Below are 20,276 nucleotides of genomic sequence, written 5' to 3'. Positions count from 1 at the left end.
AGTAAGAAGGATAGGTGTCCTTGGAACTGGTGTCTTAGGAACTAGAAGGATTGAAGTCCTTGGGAGTTGGTGCTCCTAAGTCCAAGATTGGTGCCTTGGCGAAATAGAGTTGGAGCTCTGGAGGTTGGAGCCTCACAAAAGTCCAAGTTGGTGCTTGGCAACTGATTGCAACCACTTATATATTGTATCTATTTTACTGCAAAGATTATATTAATAAAAGCATTTATTCTTGTTGTTCATCTTGTGTTCTGAATATAAATGTTTTAACTGGTAAAAAAATAATCAGAAAAAGAAACATTGATTCACCCCCCCTCTCAATATTTCCAACAATTGGTATCAGAGCCAGTACCTTCATTCAAAGCCTAACAGCTTGAAGGTTGATCTTTAGAACACAAATGGCGAAGTCAAGGAAGAAAGTCTCCAATCCTCCTAAGGATGTGTCTCCCTCTACTACTAAAATAGAAAACAATCAATTTGAGGAGGCTCCAAGGCTCAATGGGAACTTTAATATATGGGAAACAAGAATGAGGAATTTCTTACGGACTCAAGGCACTGAAATCTGGAAATCAATGATTGCTGATAGTAGGATGGATGAAGAATCCAAGGAGTACAATGCAAAAGCAATGAAGGCAATCTTGAATGGGCTACCTGATTCTGTAAAGAACAATCTAGGAAAATATTCATCAGCAAAGAGTATATGGGACAAACTTCATGACCTTCACTCAAAAGGAGCATTGACCATGACCATCGGTGAAGAAGATGATGGAAATATAGAAGGAATCCAGAACCCATCATAGAAGTTGAACATGAGAATGATGACATCAAGGCTAAAGCAGACCTAGAAGATGAAGAGAATGAAAAAGATTTTGTAGAAGAACTCCTCGCTCAACTTATGACTGCCATGGAAGAGATTAACAATTTGAAAAAGGAAAATGAGGAACTTAAGAAGATAGCACTAGTTGGTGACCAAGATCAAACAAGGAAGAAAGTTGACCTCATCAAGCTTCAAGTACAAGAAAGGGATGAAGAGCTTGCCAAGCTTAAGAAGGAATTTCATCAAAGCAAAAGAAAGCATCATGAAGAAGTCATATCCATGACAAATCAATTGAATAAAGCAAAGAGTCAGGAAGATACCTTGTCAGGTTAACTTGAACAAAGGCACAAGAGCTTGAACAAACTTGAAGAAGAGATTAGTCAGTACAAGGTAGAGGTCTCCTCTCTCAAGTCTCAACAACAAGAAGCAAGGAAACAAGCACAAGGAGCTGAAAAGACCATGGAAGCATTAGATGTCATAGAAGGACAGGTTGATGAAGCAGGAAAGGAAAGAAACACCATGATTTGTCAACTGAAAGCAAAGGATGAAGAAATCTTCAAATTAAAGTCTAACATCAAGCTTCTCAAGGCTGAAACATGTAAAGCTACAAGGATCAAGGAAGAAATGAAGAGCAGTCAAGCAAAGAATGAAGAAATCTTCAAAATGAAGTCAAATATCATCTCCCTAAAAATAGAAGCAGATGAAGCTACTCGTATCAAGGAAGAAATTGAGAAACAACTTGCTAAGAAGAATAATGAGTGTGAAATATTGGAAGAAGAGATTGTCTTCCTCAGAACAAGAACATAACAATAGAGAAAATCCACACAAGTGACACAATATTTTTTTGGACAAATGTCCCCGGAAAAACCCAACGCGGGAAAATCGATGCAGCAACTTTGAGGGTTTTTATTATTATGTAGTATTTCCTGAATACAATTCTAGATGCCCTTCCGACAATCCAATTACAAAGAAAATAAATTGGCAGAAAAACTTAGTGAGATTACCTCATTCTACCCGGCAATTCCCGGTTGTTGTGGCAGCAGAACCAATTGTCCTCGGCTATCTCTGTGCTAGCCTTGCATCAACCTAAAAAGGCTCTGCTTCAGCTCAACTGGGAAACGTATTGCCTTCTAGAGCAGTTTACAGCCCTCTCGGCTTAGAAGTGTTAGCTCCTCTGCAAAACTTAGACTACTGCGTTGTCTTTGCGTGAGCCCTTCTGGCTCAGCGTCAAGCTCTGCGTGGGCCCTTCTGGCCTAGCGTCAACCCCTCTTGGGTCTGCACTGCCTCCTCCTGGCGTCTCTCTGCCTCTCTGCTGCGTATCCTAGGTCCTGGAGAAGATACTCCAACCCAACTATCCCTAGCCCTCACTGCAAAAGCTCACTATTGAAATTCTCCCAACAGCTTCTCTGCTCTGCTTTAGAAAATCAAACTTCTGAACTCTCTGTGTGTTTTTCCAACTGACTGTCAAGCCTCCTTAAATAATCTCCTTGTTGACATTCAACGACCCAGATTAGAAGCTAATCAATGGCTAAGATCATTTTTGCTTGATCCTCGTCTTCTTCTAGAAGTCACACCCATAGTTCATATTGATACCCTTTAATTATTTTATTTTCCCAAGTTTAGACTTAGGGTCCCTTTTGTTAGCGCTTGAGATTTCACCTCAGGCTAAGAAGGTAAACCTCAAGGCTACATCAAACCATTCAGCCTCGTAGCTAGCCCTACGGGGCAGGAGAAGGCTCTCTCCGGTCAATCTCGGTGGATTTTTCAATGGGATGAGATGACCAACACGGTAACACTGATATTAGGCTAGTAAACTGATTATAAAGGTCGATTTGGGGTTTTTTGGGTGTTTGGTGGCAATTGGAGGGAGTGCAATTCAGGGTGCGGGGATTGAGCTCAGGTTTTGCAGGTGGGTCTTTGGGGCAAGGTAGGAGTTTGTGCTGATGCCTTTAGCTGAGATGGATGATCAAGGAAGAAAAAAGAGAAGCTAAAGAGGGCAAACAATGACTTTGAATCCTCTCTAGACAGTGGAAAACATAAACATTAAACAAATTTGAAAGCTGAGCATGGCAAGCATGAATTCAAACTTTATCACTTCATTTGTTTAATAAGCTGCAGTAAAGAAAGAGATGGAACACATAAACACACTTACAATTACAATAAGAGAACACACCATCAACACAAGAGTCCACAAGAATCCCAATGATGTCTGCAAAACCCTGGTCTTCCTTTTCCTCAAATTGCAAAGATATAAGTAAAATATACAATAGGAGCTTCTCCCTCAAGAGTCCAACCATGAAAATGAGCAAGAGAAGGCATAATATAGATGATCTAACTCCTTTCCCCACCTCTAGGGGTCGTGCTCAGCTTCCTAGGAGCTGTTTCAACTAATTCTAAACTGAGCACTAGATAATAGGCAGTCAAAACAACTTGCCTCTAAAACTTAGGAAACCTATCCATGCATTAAATATTTACCATTTACATCAAAGAATCTTCTAGAAGTGATGAAGGAGAGTAAAAGTATCTAAGTGCCATGAAAATTACACAAAAATCCATCATTTACATGCCTCAAAAGTCAACCAAGATGAAAACAGTGTTTTGCTGGCCAAATTGGTCAAAACAGGCAAATTTCCCTGACAGGTCGCGCACATCACTCTGACAGGTCGCGCACATTCACAGCTCTGTTTGAGGGCCTTCCCAGTGTCCAAATCAGGTGCAAGATAGCTCGTTGGAAAGGTCTGCGAGTCTGCTTTCCAACCCCACCGGAATTTTTGAATTTGGAGTTGATTTGACCCCTCAAAAGTCATTTCTCCCAAGACAGCTTTCTGCAACTCAAAATAGGGGCAGAAAGTCAAAATTTGCATGTATTTTGAGCTTTTGGAAGCCCAAATCTCCATAAAATCTGAAACCCATCCATAGGCAAGTGTATTTTTGCATGACAATTCCAAAAATGCAAAGTTTTCCCCGTTCTGAGTTGCCCCCATGTAGGGTCGCGCGCGGGGTGAGACCAGTCAAATGGCCAAAACTTGTAAAATTCCCAAAAAATGCCAAAAATGCTTCAAAACTCTCAAAATTTCTTGGGTTTGCTGCTAGGAGGATGCTAATGAGTATCATGGTGAGTGAGAGAGGCCTCAGCCAAGATACGGAGCGGGTTGGTCTTCTTCTTCCTCTTGCGGGCCTCGGACAACCTCCTCTTCTTCATCTTTGCTTTGCAAACATGCATCCTCGCCCAGTAATGATTCTTCATGTTCCGTAGCAGTCTCTTGTCCTGGTTGGCCTTCTCCAACAGCCTCTCCAAGTGTGCATTCACACGGATAAGCATGGATTCCCTCTCCTTGGGCAGCAAGTCACCGGGCCTCCTACGGTTGATGACTCGGTCACTTCGAATCCTCCACAGCTCATCCAACTCTTTCTCATCCTCAAGTTGCTTGTTGCGCTGCTCAAGATAGTTTATTGTCCATTGGGCCATGTCGAGCTTCTGCTGTAACAAGCGGTTTTCCGCCTCTCTCTGTCGGATGATCTCATGCAAATCTGAAGTGGGGGAGCGAGCATCAAGATCAATGATGTCAACCTGTGTGTCACCGGCTCTCTCCTCCTCTGTCATGGGCTGTTTGCCCTCCCGTACTGCTGATGGAGAACGCGAGGCCCCTTCCACCTGGTGTGGAGATAACACTCGCTGACCTGTAGATGATGATGGCGAGACCCCTTCCACCTGCTGTGGAGATAGTACTCGCCGAGCTGCTGCAAACAAGGCCCTCGGGCCTTTCTGATAAGTGAGCTGAGGTGAGGAAGCAACATGTCTCGGAACAGTGATCTCAGGCTGGTGTGACGGACCTCCCTCCTCATAAATGGCCTCTGGCTCTGGCTCTGGCTGTGGTGGCACTGTAAAGAACTCATGAGAAATGAAGTCTGCCCATGGAATGCCCTGCTGACTCAACTGATGGGAAACAATGAGCTGGATGAGACCATGATGGCACAAACTCCTATACTGCTGAGCTGGGGACCGCCTCTGAAACACGGACACCATCCTCTGAATGTCCTGGAAGAAGAAAACCGGGATGTTCATCATCCTCACTCGGGTAAAGTGCATCAACAGGCGAATGTGATAAGAGAAGACCTGTGAAAATCTCCCCTCACATGTGAAGTAATGCATGATAAGCCGCATGATCGGAGCATACTCCCCCCGGAGGAATATGAAAGGAAAGACCCCCGACAAGTGGCTCATGAATGCTGGCCTGACATATGGCTCAAAATAAACATAATCCAGCATTTTGCGCTTGGGCCACACCTCACCCACATTTGGTATCCCGGTAGCCTCTGAAATCACCTCCGGAGATAGCACAAAATTCACCCCTGCAAGAGTGACCTGCCCATCCTGAAGGTGCAAAACAAATAAGCGGGCCAACTCCCTGTGGTGCTGAATCTGGGCAAGCCTCTCACAGAACTGAAAACATGACATATAACGGAAACAATTCACTGCCATAGGACAGGCTTGCAACTCTGCCAAAGAGGTGGGCTCCTCTCTTTTATGATGACCACCTTTGCCACCCCTACGAGGCCTCCGCTGTACCTCAACCTCTGTGGAAGAAGACCGGTCATCACCTTGCTCATAGGTTTCAGTGGTTGACATGGTGCTTTTGAGCAAAGTGGAGAAAATAGATAAAGTAGACTGCTGCCCTTGCCTGCAAAAATGCTGAGTTGTATGCTCGATTGATTTGGCAAGCACGAGGGCGATTGAGCAAATTTTGAAGCGGTTTTGTGAGTGACAGGTTGACGGGTCGCGCACAGGCTTTGACAGGTCGCACACGGGCTGACAGGTCGCGCCCGTTATGTTTTTACACTGCGGAGAGGCGCCTGACAGGTCGCGCACCGCCCAACAGGTCGCGCACCTGAAAAACGACCAATTTCTCTGCACTTCGCCTTCGTTCGCCTCTTCGCCCTATCTCTTTGCCTTGCAAGCTCTTAGATGCACAATGAGGGTGTTTTAGAGGGAATTTGACTCTTTATAGGCCCATTTGGAAAAATTTACTTACCAAACCCACTTTCTAATGTTTTGTTTTGGCATTCACTTTTAACACTGATTTGAGTTTTCTTTGTCCTGAATTTGGCTCTTTGAGTGCTTTAACTCCGTTCTTTTTGCAGGTAGACCATCTGATGGACTCTGACGAGAAGACCAGGGCTATTGCCGACATTTTGAAGAATTTTTGAAATTTCCTTATTTTTTGCAAAATTGACATGACCTTGGCTTTAAAAACAGAGTTTTTAAATCCAAGGTATAAATGAGTTGTACCTGATGAAAATATCAATGAAACATATTTACATACCTCCTTCTGGCTTGCTGGGGACTCATGGACTTTTGACTCATGACATTGCAAAGACTTTTGACCGAAACCCTAGACCTAAGACTTTGGACTTCAAGACAAAGCAAAACAAATGTGACACAAGCTCATTAACTGATATGACCTGATCCAGCAAAGCCAAGAAGGGAACAAGGACCAGCTCCTCCATCAGTTTTATGGCATGCCTAACGAAATGCAAAACTGACATTGATGAGACACCTACCTATGCATAATGCAAAGAGCTTTTGATCACCGATGGAGGGCATCATGACCGACACTAACACCTTTAAAAGTAATTAATTATTTTAATAAAATTGTTTCTCAGTGGAATTTCCAAAAATGCTTTCTGGGTTCTTTGGAATACATGTGTCCAAGCCTCCCTGCAAAATTTGAGACTTAGAGCACATCCGACGCTACTAGAAATCAACATTTACGCCTTCATCCATATAGGCAGTTGACTCTCAAGTAAAAGGGGGTTGAGAAGCTCAAGACTCGCTTCTATGGATCGTATAGGGTGACTAGGCGTGTAGGAGAAGTGGCATATGAGTTTGAGCTCCCACCACGGAGCAAGTTGCATAATGTGTTCCATCTGCCATGCATGGAAAAGGCCTTGGGACAGTAGGTATCAATTTCTGCAAAGTTGCCACCCTTGCATGAGGAGGGACATCTAGTACTGGTTCCTTAAGCCATTTCAAAGGTGAGAGAAAGAAAGCTCAAGAACAGGGCCATCAAGGAGTTCCTAAGTCAGATGGAGGGGCTTACCTGAGGAGGATGCTACATGGTAGGGTGAACAAGTATTGCAACACCTAGCATTGCATTCGGTTGAGGACAAGCAAATTTTGGCGAGGAGGACTATGATATCCCCAATTGCATAAATTGATGAAGTGTAGAGCAATTTTGTAATTTTGACGTTGAATATAATTTTGGGTTTTTTGACTTAGGAAAAGTGGGTAGAGGTGTCCCATGCTTTAGAAAAAAGAGGCACTATACACCAAGAGGGGAAAATCGAACTTCTAGTGGAATGTGGGGGCCACCAAAGGAGGCAATTTGAAAACCTCTAATGAAGTGGGACAAATTGGTGGGTCGTGGGGGGCACCCAGAGAGAGAAAGGCCCATGACTACTTAAGATAGTAAAGAAGAATTTCTCCTAATCTTTTGACTGTCAAACTTTAGAAATTCGAGCTCTCTTGGAGTTGTTTAGTGCAAGAGTTGGGGTGTTGTTCAACACATGGATTTCAGGGGAAATTGCACCCCATCTTCGAAGAACTTTGAGTGTCTCCCTAGTGGGAAATTAAGGGAGTCCACTTCCAGGCTTCTACAGAGCTACATTTGTTGGAATTTCTAAGTCAAACCCGTTAGAAACCCTTCATGTACATTTTGATTTATTCCTACCAACTTGTTCTGTTAATTAACAAGTTATGTACCATGTAAATACTGGAAATAAACACAAGTACAAGCTCAACACATTACAGATCATCAACTGAAGGAAACAGAAACAAGCACACTAGTGACACCGTTGTTTTTGGACTAATGTCCCCGGAAAAACCCAATGTGGGAAAACCGGTGCAACGATCTGCGGGTTTGATTTATTAAGCAGTTTTAGCAGTGTTGTGAAAATCGCGATAAAATCGCGATAAATTGAAATTATCGCGATTTTTTCAATATGCCGATTTTATCGCGATTATTATAGGAAATTATCGCCGGAATTTTTTTTAGCCGATTCTTATGAAGTTATCGCGATAATTTGAAATTATCGCGATAAATTCTAATTTATCGCGATAATAATCAAAATTATTGTGGGGGTCTCCGGCAGCGAGGTTTTATAATGTTTTTTTTGGTTTTTTAAGGGATGCTAAATGTTTGAAATGCAATTTTTTTTGAAAGAAACAAATAATTTTTGAGTGGGGCAGCTTAATGATCAAGTCTAGGCCCTAGTATTGATATGCTATTCATGGTAATGTTAAATTCTTAAAGTAAAAGTGACATTCTCCTTAATCTTCATTTTCATCCTTCTTTTACTTAAATTTTTAACATTACCATGAAATGACTCGGGATGTTTGAGAGTGGTTCCGGCCTCATTGGATTTCATATGGAGAAAGTAGAATTTTAGATTTCATTCAAAATCCAGCAGACTAATCAGTTTTTCAGGATTTCAGGATTGGGAGATTGTAATGTTTCCAGGTGACACCACCTGCCCGGGCTACCCCTGCCACCAGTAGAGGATGTGGTCTACCTCCTATAGCTCCTACTTTTAGTTCTTCAGCTTCTAGAGCATAGCAGACTCAACTGCCAACTCCACCAGCACCAACATCTACATCTAGAGGGAAAGGGAAAGCTGTGGCATTTTCTCGAAAGAGGGACAGAGGAAATCAATAAGATTAGACTTTAGTTATTTTCTTCATTTTATTGTATATGACATTATGACATGATGAGATACATTATTATATTTTTTGTTGATATTTTGAGGCTGAGTTGGGACTCAGGAGTCAGGACTTACTATTCGGGACATGATTCAATGTTATGTGTGATTTTAGCACTAGAAATTATATTAAACATCTTATATATTAGTTCTTTTATCATATTTATGTGTCAATGTATTTATTTTATGTTGTAGATGGTTTAGATATTAAAAAATTTGAAAAAAAAAAAAGAATATTTTTGTACCAAACGATTTTTTCCCGATTATTTCCCGATAATTACAATTTTTTTCCGATCTTTTCCTCGCGCCGATATTATCCCGATAACGATTAATGCAACATTGAGTTTTAGAATACAATCTGGCTGCCAAATTTGTCTCACCCAACAGAGAAAAATCTCGGCAGTAGTACCTCTCTACTCGGAAGCGGATATTCTATCTGAAACCCCAGATAAACACTCCGGCAGCTCCACAGCTCCAATCTACCCCACGAAACCCCAGTGTCAGCCACTAGGGACTGCGTCGGCCTCTCTCTGGCCCAGTGTTAGCCCAGCGTCACCCCAACTTGGCCTCCGTCAGCCTCTGGAGGCATTGCGTCAGTCCTCTGGCCCTCTACGTCACCCACGCTAGCCCTCTGAGGCACTGCGCAGCTCCTGGCTGCCTCTGCGTGAGCCCTTGGCTGGTTCTACGTCTCTCTCTTCGACCACTACGCTGATCCTCTCGGTGCTATCTCTATCTCTCTGCTTCTGTATTCACTGCCCCTCAGCTACAACTCTGATCACTCTCTCAACTTTCTCAGCAAACCTAGCCCCAGAAAGTCGAAATCTTGATCTCTTGGTGTGCTCTCCAAGTGACCCTCAAGCCTCCTCTTATACTTTTCTCGTTGACATATCAACGGTTGAGATTAAGTCCCTAATCAACGACTAAGATTAGATCTGGCTTGATCCATGACTTTCGAACCATTCTAACACGGTTTTATATTAATTCACATTAATATTTTAATTTCTCTAAGTTTAGACGTAGGGACTCCATTAAAAATATTAATTATTTTAATATCTCCCAAACTATTTAAAATCTGCCCAAACCTTTCTGGGTATTGGAGATCTCATGTGCCTTAGCCTCTCCACCAATTTTCATGGCTAGAGCACATCCGATGCTACCCCAAATCAACACTCCCTCTTAGCGAGGACTGTGCTCTAGTAATACTCCTCACTAAGCATTACTCTGGTCATCCAACATCAGTCCCCGTGCTGATGCTAGGCCTGCTACCCAACATCCTCTGCACTATTGCATTCTGTACTACTACCCATGGCCCTACCACTGCCACTTTTGCATCTGTACTACAACCCCCTCTGCATCTGTGCTACTGCCCATTGCCTTGCCATTGCCGCCGCTGCATCTGCACTACAACCCCTCTCATCATGTTGCATCGTGCTGCCCATAGCACTACCACTGCTAACTGTTGCACTGCAACCCAGTTACTGAGAAGTAAGTAACTGATTTCCCAACTCTGACATCTCCGTCAGGCTAGAAACACTCCTAATGCTGAAGCTCCCTCCGTCACTGACAAGTGCTCCCTCTCTGACCTTTGCGTTGCTGCAACAACTCTGTGCATCTCGCACCATTTCACACCTCTCTGTGCCATCTTGCACTGGTGCAACACTCCCGTGCTTCTTGCACTGCTGCCTCATGCTGTCCTGGGAATCCTGCACTGTAGCTCCCTCTCTCGCTCCATCCGCATCCATCTCTATTGACATCCGCCAGCACTGCTACTCCTCTTCAGGGCTCCCGTAGCCAGGCATGATCTGAGAGATTGGGTACCTCAAGGATCCTGCCCCTCATCGCCTGTAGTCTGTCTGACTACAGCTCAATGTCTCCCCACTTCCACTCAAGTGGCATGTGTGCACTCATGGCACAGTCATCGTCTGGCTCTACTTCCTTCTCTGCTCTTGTTGGCGCAGCCTTGGTCTCGGAGGCCGCTCCCTTACTCCTCTTCCTTGGACACTGGATCACATAATGACCCAGCTCCCCATAGTTGAAACATTTGACCTTGGAGACGTCCTTCTTCTTCCGTTTCTCCTACTTTCCCTCAGATGCTAGGGGAGCATCCACCTCCTCCTTTTTGATTCTGATCCACTTGCCGTTGATTCCCGTCTTGCTTAGCCTTCTGATTTCTTCTTGGCAAAGAGCCGCCCACATTTCCTCCCAATCTGAAAGAGTCGCCCTGCCCAGTATGCTCTGGACAAAACACCTCTCAGTCTTCAGAAACTACGTTCAAGGCTGTTTTCACCATCAATTCTGGATCTGGAGTGGCTCCTATGGAAGTCAGCTGATCCTGGATCTCCTTAAATCGACAGAGGAAGGCGTCGATCTATTCTCCCTTCTGCATCTGGTATGACAGCTGATTTTCTAGTAACATCCTTCTCTACACAGAAGTATGCTGGTACAATTTCTTTAGGGCCTCCCACATTTCATGTGCCGTTTCCTTTTCGGCAATATGTGGTACTACATGGTCCTTGACCCTGTCAAGGATGATGCTCTTGGCCCTCGCCATTGCCTCCTCGTACTTTCGTTATTAGCTGGGTCAACTGGGATAGCTATCGTCCTCAAGGCGAAGTGCTTGACACGATTCCTGTCTAGAACAAATAGGATTCTGGCCTTCCAGACTATGAAGTTTGAGGCTCTGTCCAGTCGGTCTTGGTCTCTTACCCTGTTCACTGTCATCTCGTTGCTCCTCTACTTCCCTCCTAGAAGTTCTTGGTGTGACTCCCTCTGAGCCTCAATTTCCCTCCTGGAAACCCTTCTACCAATGTCGAGATGCCCCCAATCTGATCGTTTGTGTAGCTGCACCACTGATCCGGATTTCTTGGCTAGAAACCCTCGGTAGCAATCTCCCTCCTCCTTGGCCTTGCCCTATTAGGTATTGTTCTGACTACAGTACCCCACCAGCGTCACTCTACAACTTACCCACAGCCTCCTAAACCCCAACAAACTAAAGGTTAGAGCTCCTAGGCTCTGCACAATCCCGGCACCAGCAAATCAACCTCCTCAACCAACTGCGTCAACCCTCCTGGCCTCTGTGTGGCTCTGCGTGAGCCTGTCTTTGCCTCCCTCAGCCTCTGCACTGCCTATTTCTAGCTCAACCTTGATGATGCAGACACTGCGTTACCCCTTCCTTGCTACTACTCTGCTAGGAACAACTTCTGTCACTCCAGACAATTGTTTTCTACTGCTGCTACTCTACTTGGCTGATGTCCTCAGTTCTCCTGTGATCTACAACCATGCTCTGATACGATGTTGGAATTTCTAAGTCTAACCCGTTAGAAACCCTTCATGTACTTTTTGATTTATTCCTACCTACTTGTTCTGTTAATTAACAAGTTATTTACCATGTAAATACTGGAAATAAACATAAGTACATGCTCAACACGTTACAGATCACCAACTAAAGGAAATAAAAACAAGCACACAAGTGACACCGTTGTTTTTTGACTAATGTCCCTGGAAAAACCCAATGCGGGAAAGCCGGTGCAGCTATCTGAGGGTTTGATTTATTAAGCAGTTTTAGAATACAATCTGGGTGCCAAATCAGCCTCACCCAACAGAGAAAAATCTCGGCAGTAGTACCTCTCTACTGGGAAGCAAATATTCCATCTGAAACCCCGGATAAACACTCCGGCAGCTCCACAGCTCCAATTTGCCCCACGAAACCCCAGCGTCAGCCTCTCTCTGGCCCAGCGTTAGCCCAGCGTCACCCCGAATTGGCCTGTGTCAGCCTCTGGAGGCACTGCGTCAGTCCTCTGGTCCTCTACGTCACCTAGACTGGCCTTCAGAGGCACTGCACAGCTCATGGCTGCCTCTGCGTGAGCCCTGGTTGGCTCTGCGTGAAACCTTGGCTAGTTCTGTGTCCCTCTCTCCGGCTATTGCGCTGATCTTCCCGGTGTTATATCTGCCTCTTTGCTTCTGTATTCGCTGCCCCTCAGCTACAACTCTGATCACTCTCTCAACTTTCTCAGCAAACCCAGCCCCAGAAAGTCAAAATCTTGATCTCTTGGTGTGTTCTCCAAGTAACCCTCAAGCTTCCTCTTATGCTTTTCTCATTGACATATCAATGACCGAGATTAAGTCCCTAATCAACGGCTAAGATTAGATCTGGCTTGATCCATGACTTTTGGACCATTCTAACATAGTTTTATATTAATTCACATTAATATTTTAGTTTCCCTAAGTTTAGACTTAGGGACTTAGGGACTCCATTAAAAATATTAATTATTTTAATATCTCCCAAACTATTTAGAATCTGCCCAAACCTTTTCTGGGTATTGGAGATATCATGTGCCTTAGCCTCTCCACCAATTTCCGTGGCTAGAGCACATCCGATGCTACCCCAAATCAACAACATTTGCAGCAAAATTTCCAGTTTTGTGCACTTCTTGGGCGGAGAGGCAATTCTTGTGGTATAATTTGGGTCAGCTACAATGGGTTGGAGGACTTGGTTAATTGCAAGAGAATTTTCCCGTTTGGTGTCAGAGTTTTGGTGATAATGTTGCAGGGCTGGAGTGAGGCATCTCTATGGGTTGAATTTATCTTTTTTTGGCAATGCGTAGGGGTTTCTAAGCAGAGTCTGCACAGGTGTAGAAGAAGAGCAGATTTGGAGGGCCAAGGGCTGAAGGAACTTGGATTTTTGGAGGTACTTCCTCAGTGCAACATTGATAATCTCTTCAGTGGAGGATTTGGGGCATTTTCAGTAGTGTTTCTTAGCAATGCCTACAGCCAGCCAGAGAGCCAGTAGCAACACTTGGAGGGCCTTATCCTCACTCAGAATCAGCCCAAACCATTTTCAGGTTTTTGTGGCTTCTGGGAGAGGAGTCTAGAGCTGAAGTTTCAGAGCATTTTGAGCAGTATTCAAGCAGAACCTCCAATTCCAGTTGGTAGGCAGTAGAATTTTTTTTGGGCAATGACTATTTCCTATTCTGGGCCATTTCCACATCTGGATCCGAGACTTATCACTTGGGTTTTGCATAGCTTGCATAGCAAGCCCAGGTTCTATCATTCCTACTCATTTATGTAACCCGATTTTTATCAGTAATAAAATGGCTCAGTTGTTTTGTTATATTTCCTTGGCGTTCTGATTTGTGCACATGTTTTAATTTATCTTGGTGTTCCTAGTTCATTGTTTTGTTATTTACTATTAATCTCTGCTCAGGAATATTACAGTTGATGCAAATAAACTATAAATTGACCTAATGAAATCTTGACATTGTGCATCCAGTATTCAAGTATAGTCACGTCTAATAAAGAGGCCATCCATACTCTTTGATACATTGAAAAGAATGACCTTAGTTTTACTGAGTGATTATGAACTATCAAAGATCACAAAAAACGGAGTGCATCAATTTTTCTCTAAAGCACCTCATGTTAAGTGGTTAATAGGATCAATTGACGACGAAAAAATACATGGACATCCAAACTCAACAAAGGAGATAATTGCCAGCCTCTTATATGTTCTCCCTAAAAAATTCAGAATTTGTTTTACCAACATAAAATTGATACTTGTAAGAAAACATTATATCTAAAGATAAAAACACATATAGAACAGTAGTCCCAGAACCTGAAAGCATCATATCAGATAGTGCGTAATGTATCTATATACTTGAATGAATGGATTGAAAATAGATTATGCATGAAATCTCTATGAAGGGGATGATAGACACCATACAATACCTTCACACTATCAACTTTTGATGTTTTCCAACAAAGAAGTCCACCAGATCTGGATTCAAGCCTTCTAAGAACAAGCAAAGAAACATAAATTAGTAAGTGAAGCTGAAGATGGACCTTATGCCTTCATGAGCTAAAAGTAAAACTATGACTATAAAATGCCTAAAAGCATGACTTGTTCAAGACATGATGCTCTTTCCCATGACATCAAGATATATACATGTCATCCATGAAATTGATTACTAATTAATATGTCCAACTCAGAATTAAGAAATCATCCCAAAGAGATGTCAATATCTGGTAGGCATTTAATAAAGGTTCTTCTAGTAACTGAATTTTTCATTCTTTCTTCTGAAAATATTTAAAAAAAAGATTCTTTGACCAAATGAAAAAGAAGATATTATGAAACTATTTAGAGATATGACTCAACCATTTCAGTTCTTGGTGGAGCATAGTACGGTTATCACATATTTAGCATGAGCAAATGTGCCATGTGAACAAAAATCAACATAAAACAACTGTGAGGACCTCTTTCTGCACACTATCTTTGCTTATTGTCATTATCAGTTCCAACTTCCTTCTATTGCTCTAACTTCAGACTATTATTTTAGCACAATCAAAACTTTTCAACTATATAACTTTCAAGAAACTGTCAGATGATATTCATTTGTGCAATAAAAGTGCATATCATCAACATACATACAATACATCAAATTCTATTCGAGCCTATCAAGAGGGAATTCATTGATTACAAGTAAAATCAACCTTGAAAACTTTAATATCCTAAAGAACATGAATTATTCATAAAAAGTAGAACACTATTCATGGTTGAGAAGCACATCGCTGCCTCTGCAAATTTAACTTAATTGAAATCAGCATTTTATCTTTGCTCCATCACAATTCAATTGTCAGCACCTGCCTCATTCTTGTTTTATTGGAAGCATGTTGTGCAATCTTCTTAACAAATTTTATTTTCTTGTCTTATTTTAGGAATTTAATACACTATTTCATACATGAACCCAACTGTAAATGTTGTGTATAGAATTAACCCAGTTTTATTATTATTGGCTCAGTATGATTGGTTTTGACCCTAATCCAGTCTGAAATGGTCATGGACTCCCCTAAGGCTGAATGAGCAACTGTCTGGGCCTTACTGGACAGAGGCAGCATATGACTCTTGGAAAACAAGCAGAAATCAGTGACAGGACTGGCTTCAGACAGAGCCAGCATATGACTCTTGGAAAACAACCAGAAATCAGTGACAGGACTAGCTGAAGCCCGAGATTGCTCACTGGGTTTGCTCCCTACTGGTCTAGTAAAAGAAAGAAACAGATATTACAAGCAGAAAGTGAAAGAATCCTATGCACATAAAACCCTAATTCTACCACTTTGCCTAGGCAACTTCCTTGTCCATCTCTTCCCTCCTAAGTTATAACGATTTGGATCCAGAATTGGGCATGAATAAAGATCCATGGGATTTTTGAAAAGCCAAAATTTGTATATAGTGGGGAAATGACAAGTACAAACAAAATAAATGTTCTTTTATAATTGTCAAAAAATAAAATTATTTAAAAATTAAAAATATATAATTTTTTAAATATATTGTTTTTTTTTCAATGGGCGAGGCGAAGTCCCCTTAAGAAGCTTGTATTAGGCCCAATATACAATATATACATTATGTACAAACATCAGATCCATCACATCAATCACCATCATACCAATATACATGCTCAATGATACGTAATAGACTGCCGCGCAGCGCATCAAATGAGATTCAATCACGGGCGGGGTGCGAAAAAGCCGACTTCCCCAAACGCACACACACAAATGGACACAAGATATCAAAGAATAAGCATCCAATACATTCTATTCACAATGATATACATATTTGATATTTATACATTTTCTATGACCGTTGGATTCATCTTCCAAGGTCTCTTGGACTCCAATGACTTTTCATATTCCACACCAAAAACCCTTGGTGGATTAGGTGTTGAATTTTCTAAGTCTATTCGTTAGAAAATTAATCTGTATTCTGCTAGTTTATTTCTTCTACTTGTACATTCTGAACAAGTTATTTAAAACATTTAAATACCGAAATAAACACAATACAGTCACAACATCTACAGATCATCATCTGAAAGAAAACAAACACACAAGTGACACCGTTATTTTTGGACAAATGTCCCCGGAAAAACCCAATGCAGGAAAACCGGTGTAGCTATTCAAAGGGTTTATTATTATGCAGTATTTCCTTGAGTACAACTGGGTGCCTAACTAGCTCACCCGACAGAGAAAAATACACAGCAGCAATACCTCTATATTCGGAAACAGGTATTCAAAAAACCTGGCCCACGAAACCCTCTCCGGTGACTTTGAAGCTCAGCGCTGGCCCTTCTAGCCTCTACGTCAGTAGCCTCCTGCTGACCTGTGTCAGCCCCAGTAACCTCTGCGTCAACCCTTCGAGGCACTACGCAGCCTCTGGGATCCTTTGAGGCACAACACAGCCTCTAGGACCTTCTGCGTCACTCCAACAACCTCTGTGTGGATGACGCAGTCCCTCTGGCCTCCACGTTGTCTCTCCTGGGCTCTCTGTGGCCTGAACTGGCTACTGTTTCTCGCTCTCTGCCTCTGCGTTGGTCTCTTGGCACTGTCTCTACCTCTCTGTCCAATACTCACTGCCCCTCACTACTGATCACTGATTCAGCTTTGCTTAGCAACCCCGCTCTAGCAAATCGAATGAGTGATCACTCTGGTGTGTTCTCCAACTGACCCTCAAGCCTCCTCTTATACTTTTCCTGTTGGTCCTTCAATGACCGAGATTAAATCTCTAATCAATGGCTAAGATTAGATTTGGCTTGATCCATGACTTTGAAACCTTCTAACCCAGTTTTATATTAATACCCATTAATATTTTATTTTTCCTAAGGTTAGACTTAGGAACTCCATTAAAAATATTAATTATTTTAATATCTCCCAAACTGGGTACAATTTGTCCAAATCATTTATGGGTCTTGGAGATCTCATGTGCTTTAGCCTCTCCACCAATTTTCATGGCTAGAGAACATCCGATGCTACCCTAAATCAACACTCCCTCTTAACGAGGATTGTGCTCTAGTAATACTCCTCACTGAGCATCACTCTGATTATCTGGCATCGATACCTTTGTTGATGCTAGGCCTCCCTGCCCAACATCCTCTGCACTGCTACCCATGGCCTTGCCACTGCCACTGCTGCATCCATACGACATCTCCCTCTGCATCCGTGCTACTGCTGGTCCATCCTCCCAACACTGCATCCCCCTCTAATCATGCTACATCGTGCTACTACACTGCAACTTAGTTACTGAGAAGTAAGTAACTAATCCACCCAACTTCTGACATCCCTGTCAGGCTAGAAACACTCTCGATGTTGAAGCCCTATCTGCTGCTAACAAGTGCTCCCTCTACTGACCTCTGCGCTGCTGCAACAACTCCCTACATCTCGCACCGTTGCACACCTCTTTATGCCATCCTGCACCGTTGCAACACTCCCGTGCCTCTCGCACTGTTGCAACACTCCCGTGCCTCTCGCACGCTCTGCCGCTTCATCTGCATCCGTCTCTACCGACATCTGCCAGTCCTGCTACTCCTCTTCGGGGCTCCTGTAGCAAGGTATAATCCAAGAGGTTGGGTACCTCAAGGATCCTGCCCCTCATTGCCTATAGTCCTCTTGACTACATCTCGATGTCTCCCCACCTCTTCTCTAGAGGTACATGAGCACTCATGGCACAATCGTCATCCTCCTCGACTTCCTTCTTTGCCTTCGCTAGCGTTGCCTTAGAGTCAGACGCCTCTCCCTTGTTCTTCTTTCTCGGACACTAGTTCGCATAATGACCCAGTTCCCCACAATGGAAGCACCTGACCTTGGAGAGGTCCTTCTTCTTCCTCTTCTCCTGCTTTCCCGCAAATGCCAGAACTGCATCCTCTTCCTCTTCCTTCTTGATACTGACCCCTTTGCTGCTACTTCCCATCTTGGTCAACCGTCTGATCTCTTCTTGACAAAGAGCCGCCCACAGTTCTTCCCAATCTGGAAGACTCGTCCTACCCAATATGCTCTGGACAAATGTCTCCCACTCCTCGGAGACTGCGTTAAGTGCGGTCCTCACCATCAACTCCTGATCCGGCATGGCCCCTATGGAAGTCAGTTGGTCACGGATCTCCTTCAACCGACCGAGGAAGAGATCTATCTGCTCTCCCTTCTACATCTGGTATGACCTTAGTTGATTCTCCGGGAGCATCTTCCTCTGCGCGGAAATATGCTGGTACAATGTCTTCAAAGTGTCCCACTCCTCCTTTGTCGTTTCCTTCTCAACAATATGTTGGACCACATGATCCTTGACCCGATCAAGGATGATGCACTTTGCCTTAGCCATTGCCTCCTCGTACCTTTAATTAGCTACCAAGTCAACTGGGATAGCCATTACTCTCAAGGCGAAGCCCTTGATATGATGTCTATGTAGAATGGACAAGATCCTAGCCTTCCAGACCAAAAAGTTGGACGCTCCATCTAGCCTATCCTGATCTCTCAGCCCATTCACGACCATCTCTCTACTCTTCTCTATCGACTCCTCCGAGTCTCTCTACTTTCCGCCTGGAAGTTCTCGGTTCGACTCCTACTGAGTCTCTCTACTTCCCATCTGGAAGTTCTCGGTTCGACTCCTTCGAGTCTCTCTACTTCCCATATGGAAGTTCACTTCTGGACTCACTTTGAGTTTCAATTTCCCTCCTGGAAATCCTTCTGCCAACCATCAAGTTGCCCCTCTCCGATCGATAGCAACTCCCTATACCTTGGTTTTGACCTGTTAGGTACTATTTTGACCACAGTGCCCCACCAGCTTCGCTCTCGCAAACTGCCCACAGCTTCCTTTGCCCCAACAACTTAAGGATTGAGCCTCTTGGCTTTACATAATCTCGACACCGATAAAACAGCTCCCTCAGCCAACTACATCAACCCTCATGGCCTCTGCGTGAGCCTGTTTCTGCCCTCCTCAGCCTCTGCACTGGCCTCTCTCAAGCCCAGACTGATGATGTAGTCCCTTTGCGTCAACCCTTCCTCTGTCGCTTCTGCAAGGATTAGCTATTATCACTCGGGACAGCTGATTCTATTGCGAATGCTCTGCTCAGTTGATGCCTTCAGCTCTCCTATGATCTACAACCACGCTCTGATACCATGTTGAATTTTCTAAGTCTATCTGTTCGAAAATTAATCTGTATTCTGCTGGTTTATTTCTTCTACTTGTAAATTCTGAACAAGTTATTTAAAACATTTAAATACTGAAATAAACACAATACAGTCACAAGTTACAACATCTACAGGTCATCAACTGAAAGAAAACAAACACACAAATGACACTGTTATTTTTGGACAAATGTCCCCGAAAAAACCCAATGCGGGGAAACCGGTGCAGCTATTCAGAGGGTTTATTATTATGCAGTATTTCCTTGAGTACAACTGAGTGCCTAATCGGCTCACCCGACAGAGAAAATATACAGCAGCAATACCTCTATATTCGGAAACAGGTATTTAGAAAACTTTTCCCATGAAACCCTATCCAGCGACTTTGAAGCTCAGCGTTGGCCCTTCTAGCCTCTGTGTCAGCCCCAGGACCCTCTGCATCAGCCCTCTGAGGCACTGCACAGCCTCTGGGACCCTCTGCGTCACTCCAGCAGCCTCTGCGTGGATGACACAGTCCCTCTGGCCTCTACATTGTCTCTCTTGGGCTCTCCGTGGCCTGAACTAGCTGTTGTTTCTCACTCTCTGCCTCTGCGCTGGTCTCTTGGCACTATCTCTGCCTCTTTGTCCAATACTCACTACCCCTCACTGCTAATCACTGATTCAACTTTGCTTAGCAACCCCGCTCTAGCAAATCGAATGAATAATCACTCTGGTGTGTTCTCCAACTGATCCTCAAGCTTCATCTTATACTTTTCTTGTTGGTCCTTCA

The 20,276-nt window shown here is 43.4% G+C and overlaps 1 protein-coding gene across 2 annotated transcripts in view; it reads right to left on the bottom strand.

Moving 5' to 3' along the window:
* Positions 1-20,276, bottom strand: part of LOC149243345 (protein STICHEL-like 3) — a 169,548-nt gene that overhangs the window by 33,263 nt on the left and 116,009 nt on the right. For both annotated transcript variants that reach the window (XM_089374490.1, XM_089374489.1), the window contains one exon: positions 14,294-14,357. In XM_089374490.1, the coding sequence (XP_089230616.1) occupies positions 14,294-14,357 (64 nt within the window). The remainder of the gene's footprint in view (positions 1-14,293; positions 14,358-20,276) is intronic.

Source organism: Pinus tabuliformis, chromosome 8 (assembly GCF_031772625.1).
Source record: "Pinus tabuliformis cultivar Carrire ecotype Pingquan chromosome 8, CPIR1, whole genome shotgun sequence".
In the NCBI taxonomy this organism is placed as follows: Eukaryota; Viridiplantae; Streptophyta; class Pinopsida; order Pinales; family Pinaceae; genus Pinus; species Pinus tabuliformis.
The sequence above is the reverse complement of the archived record's forward strand: the minus strand, read 5'-3'. Positions and strand labels throughout refer to the sequence as shown.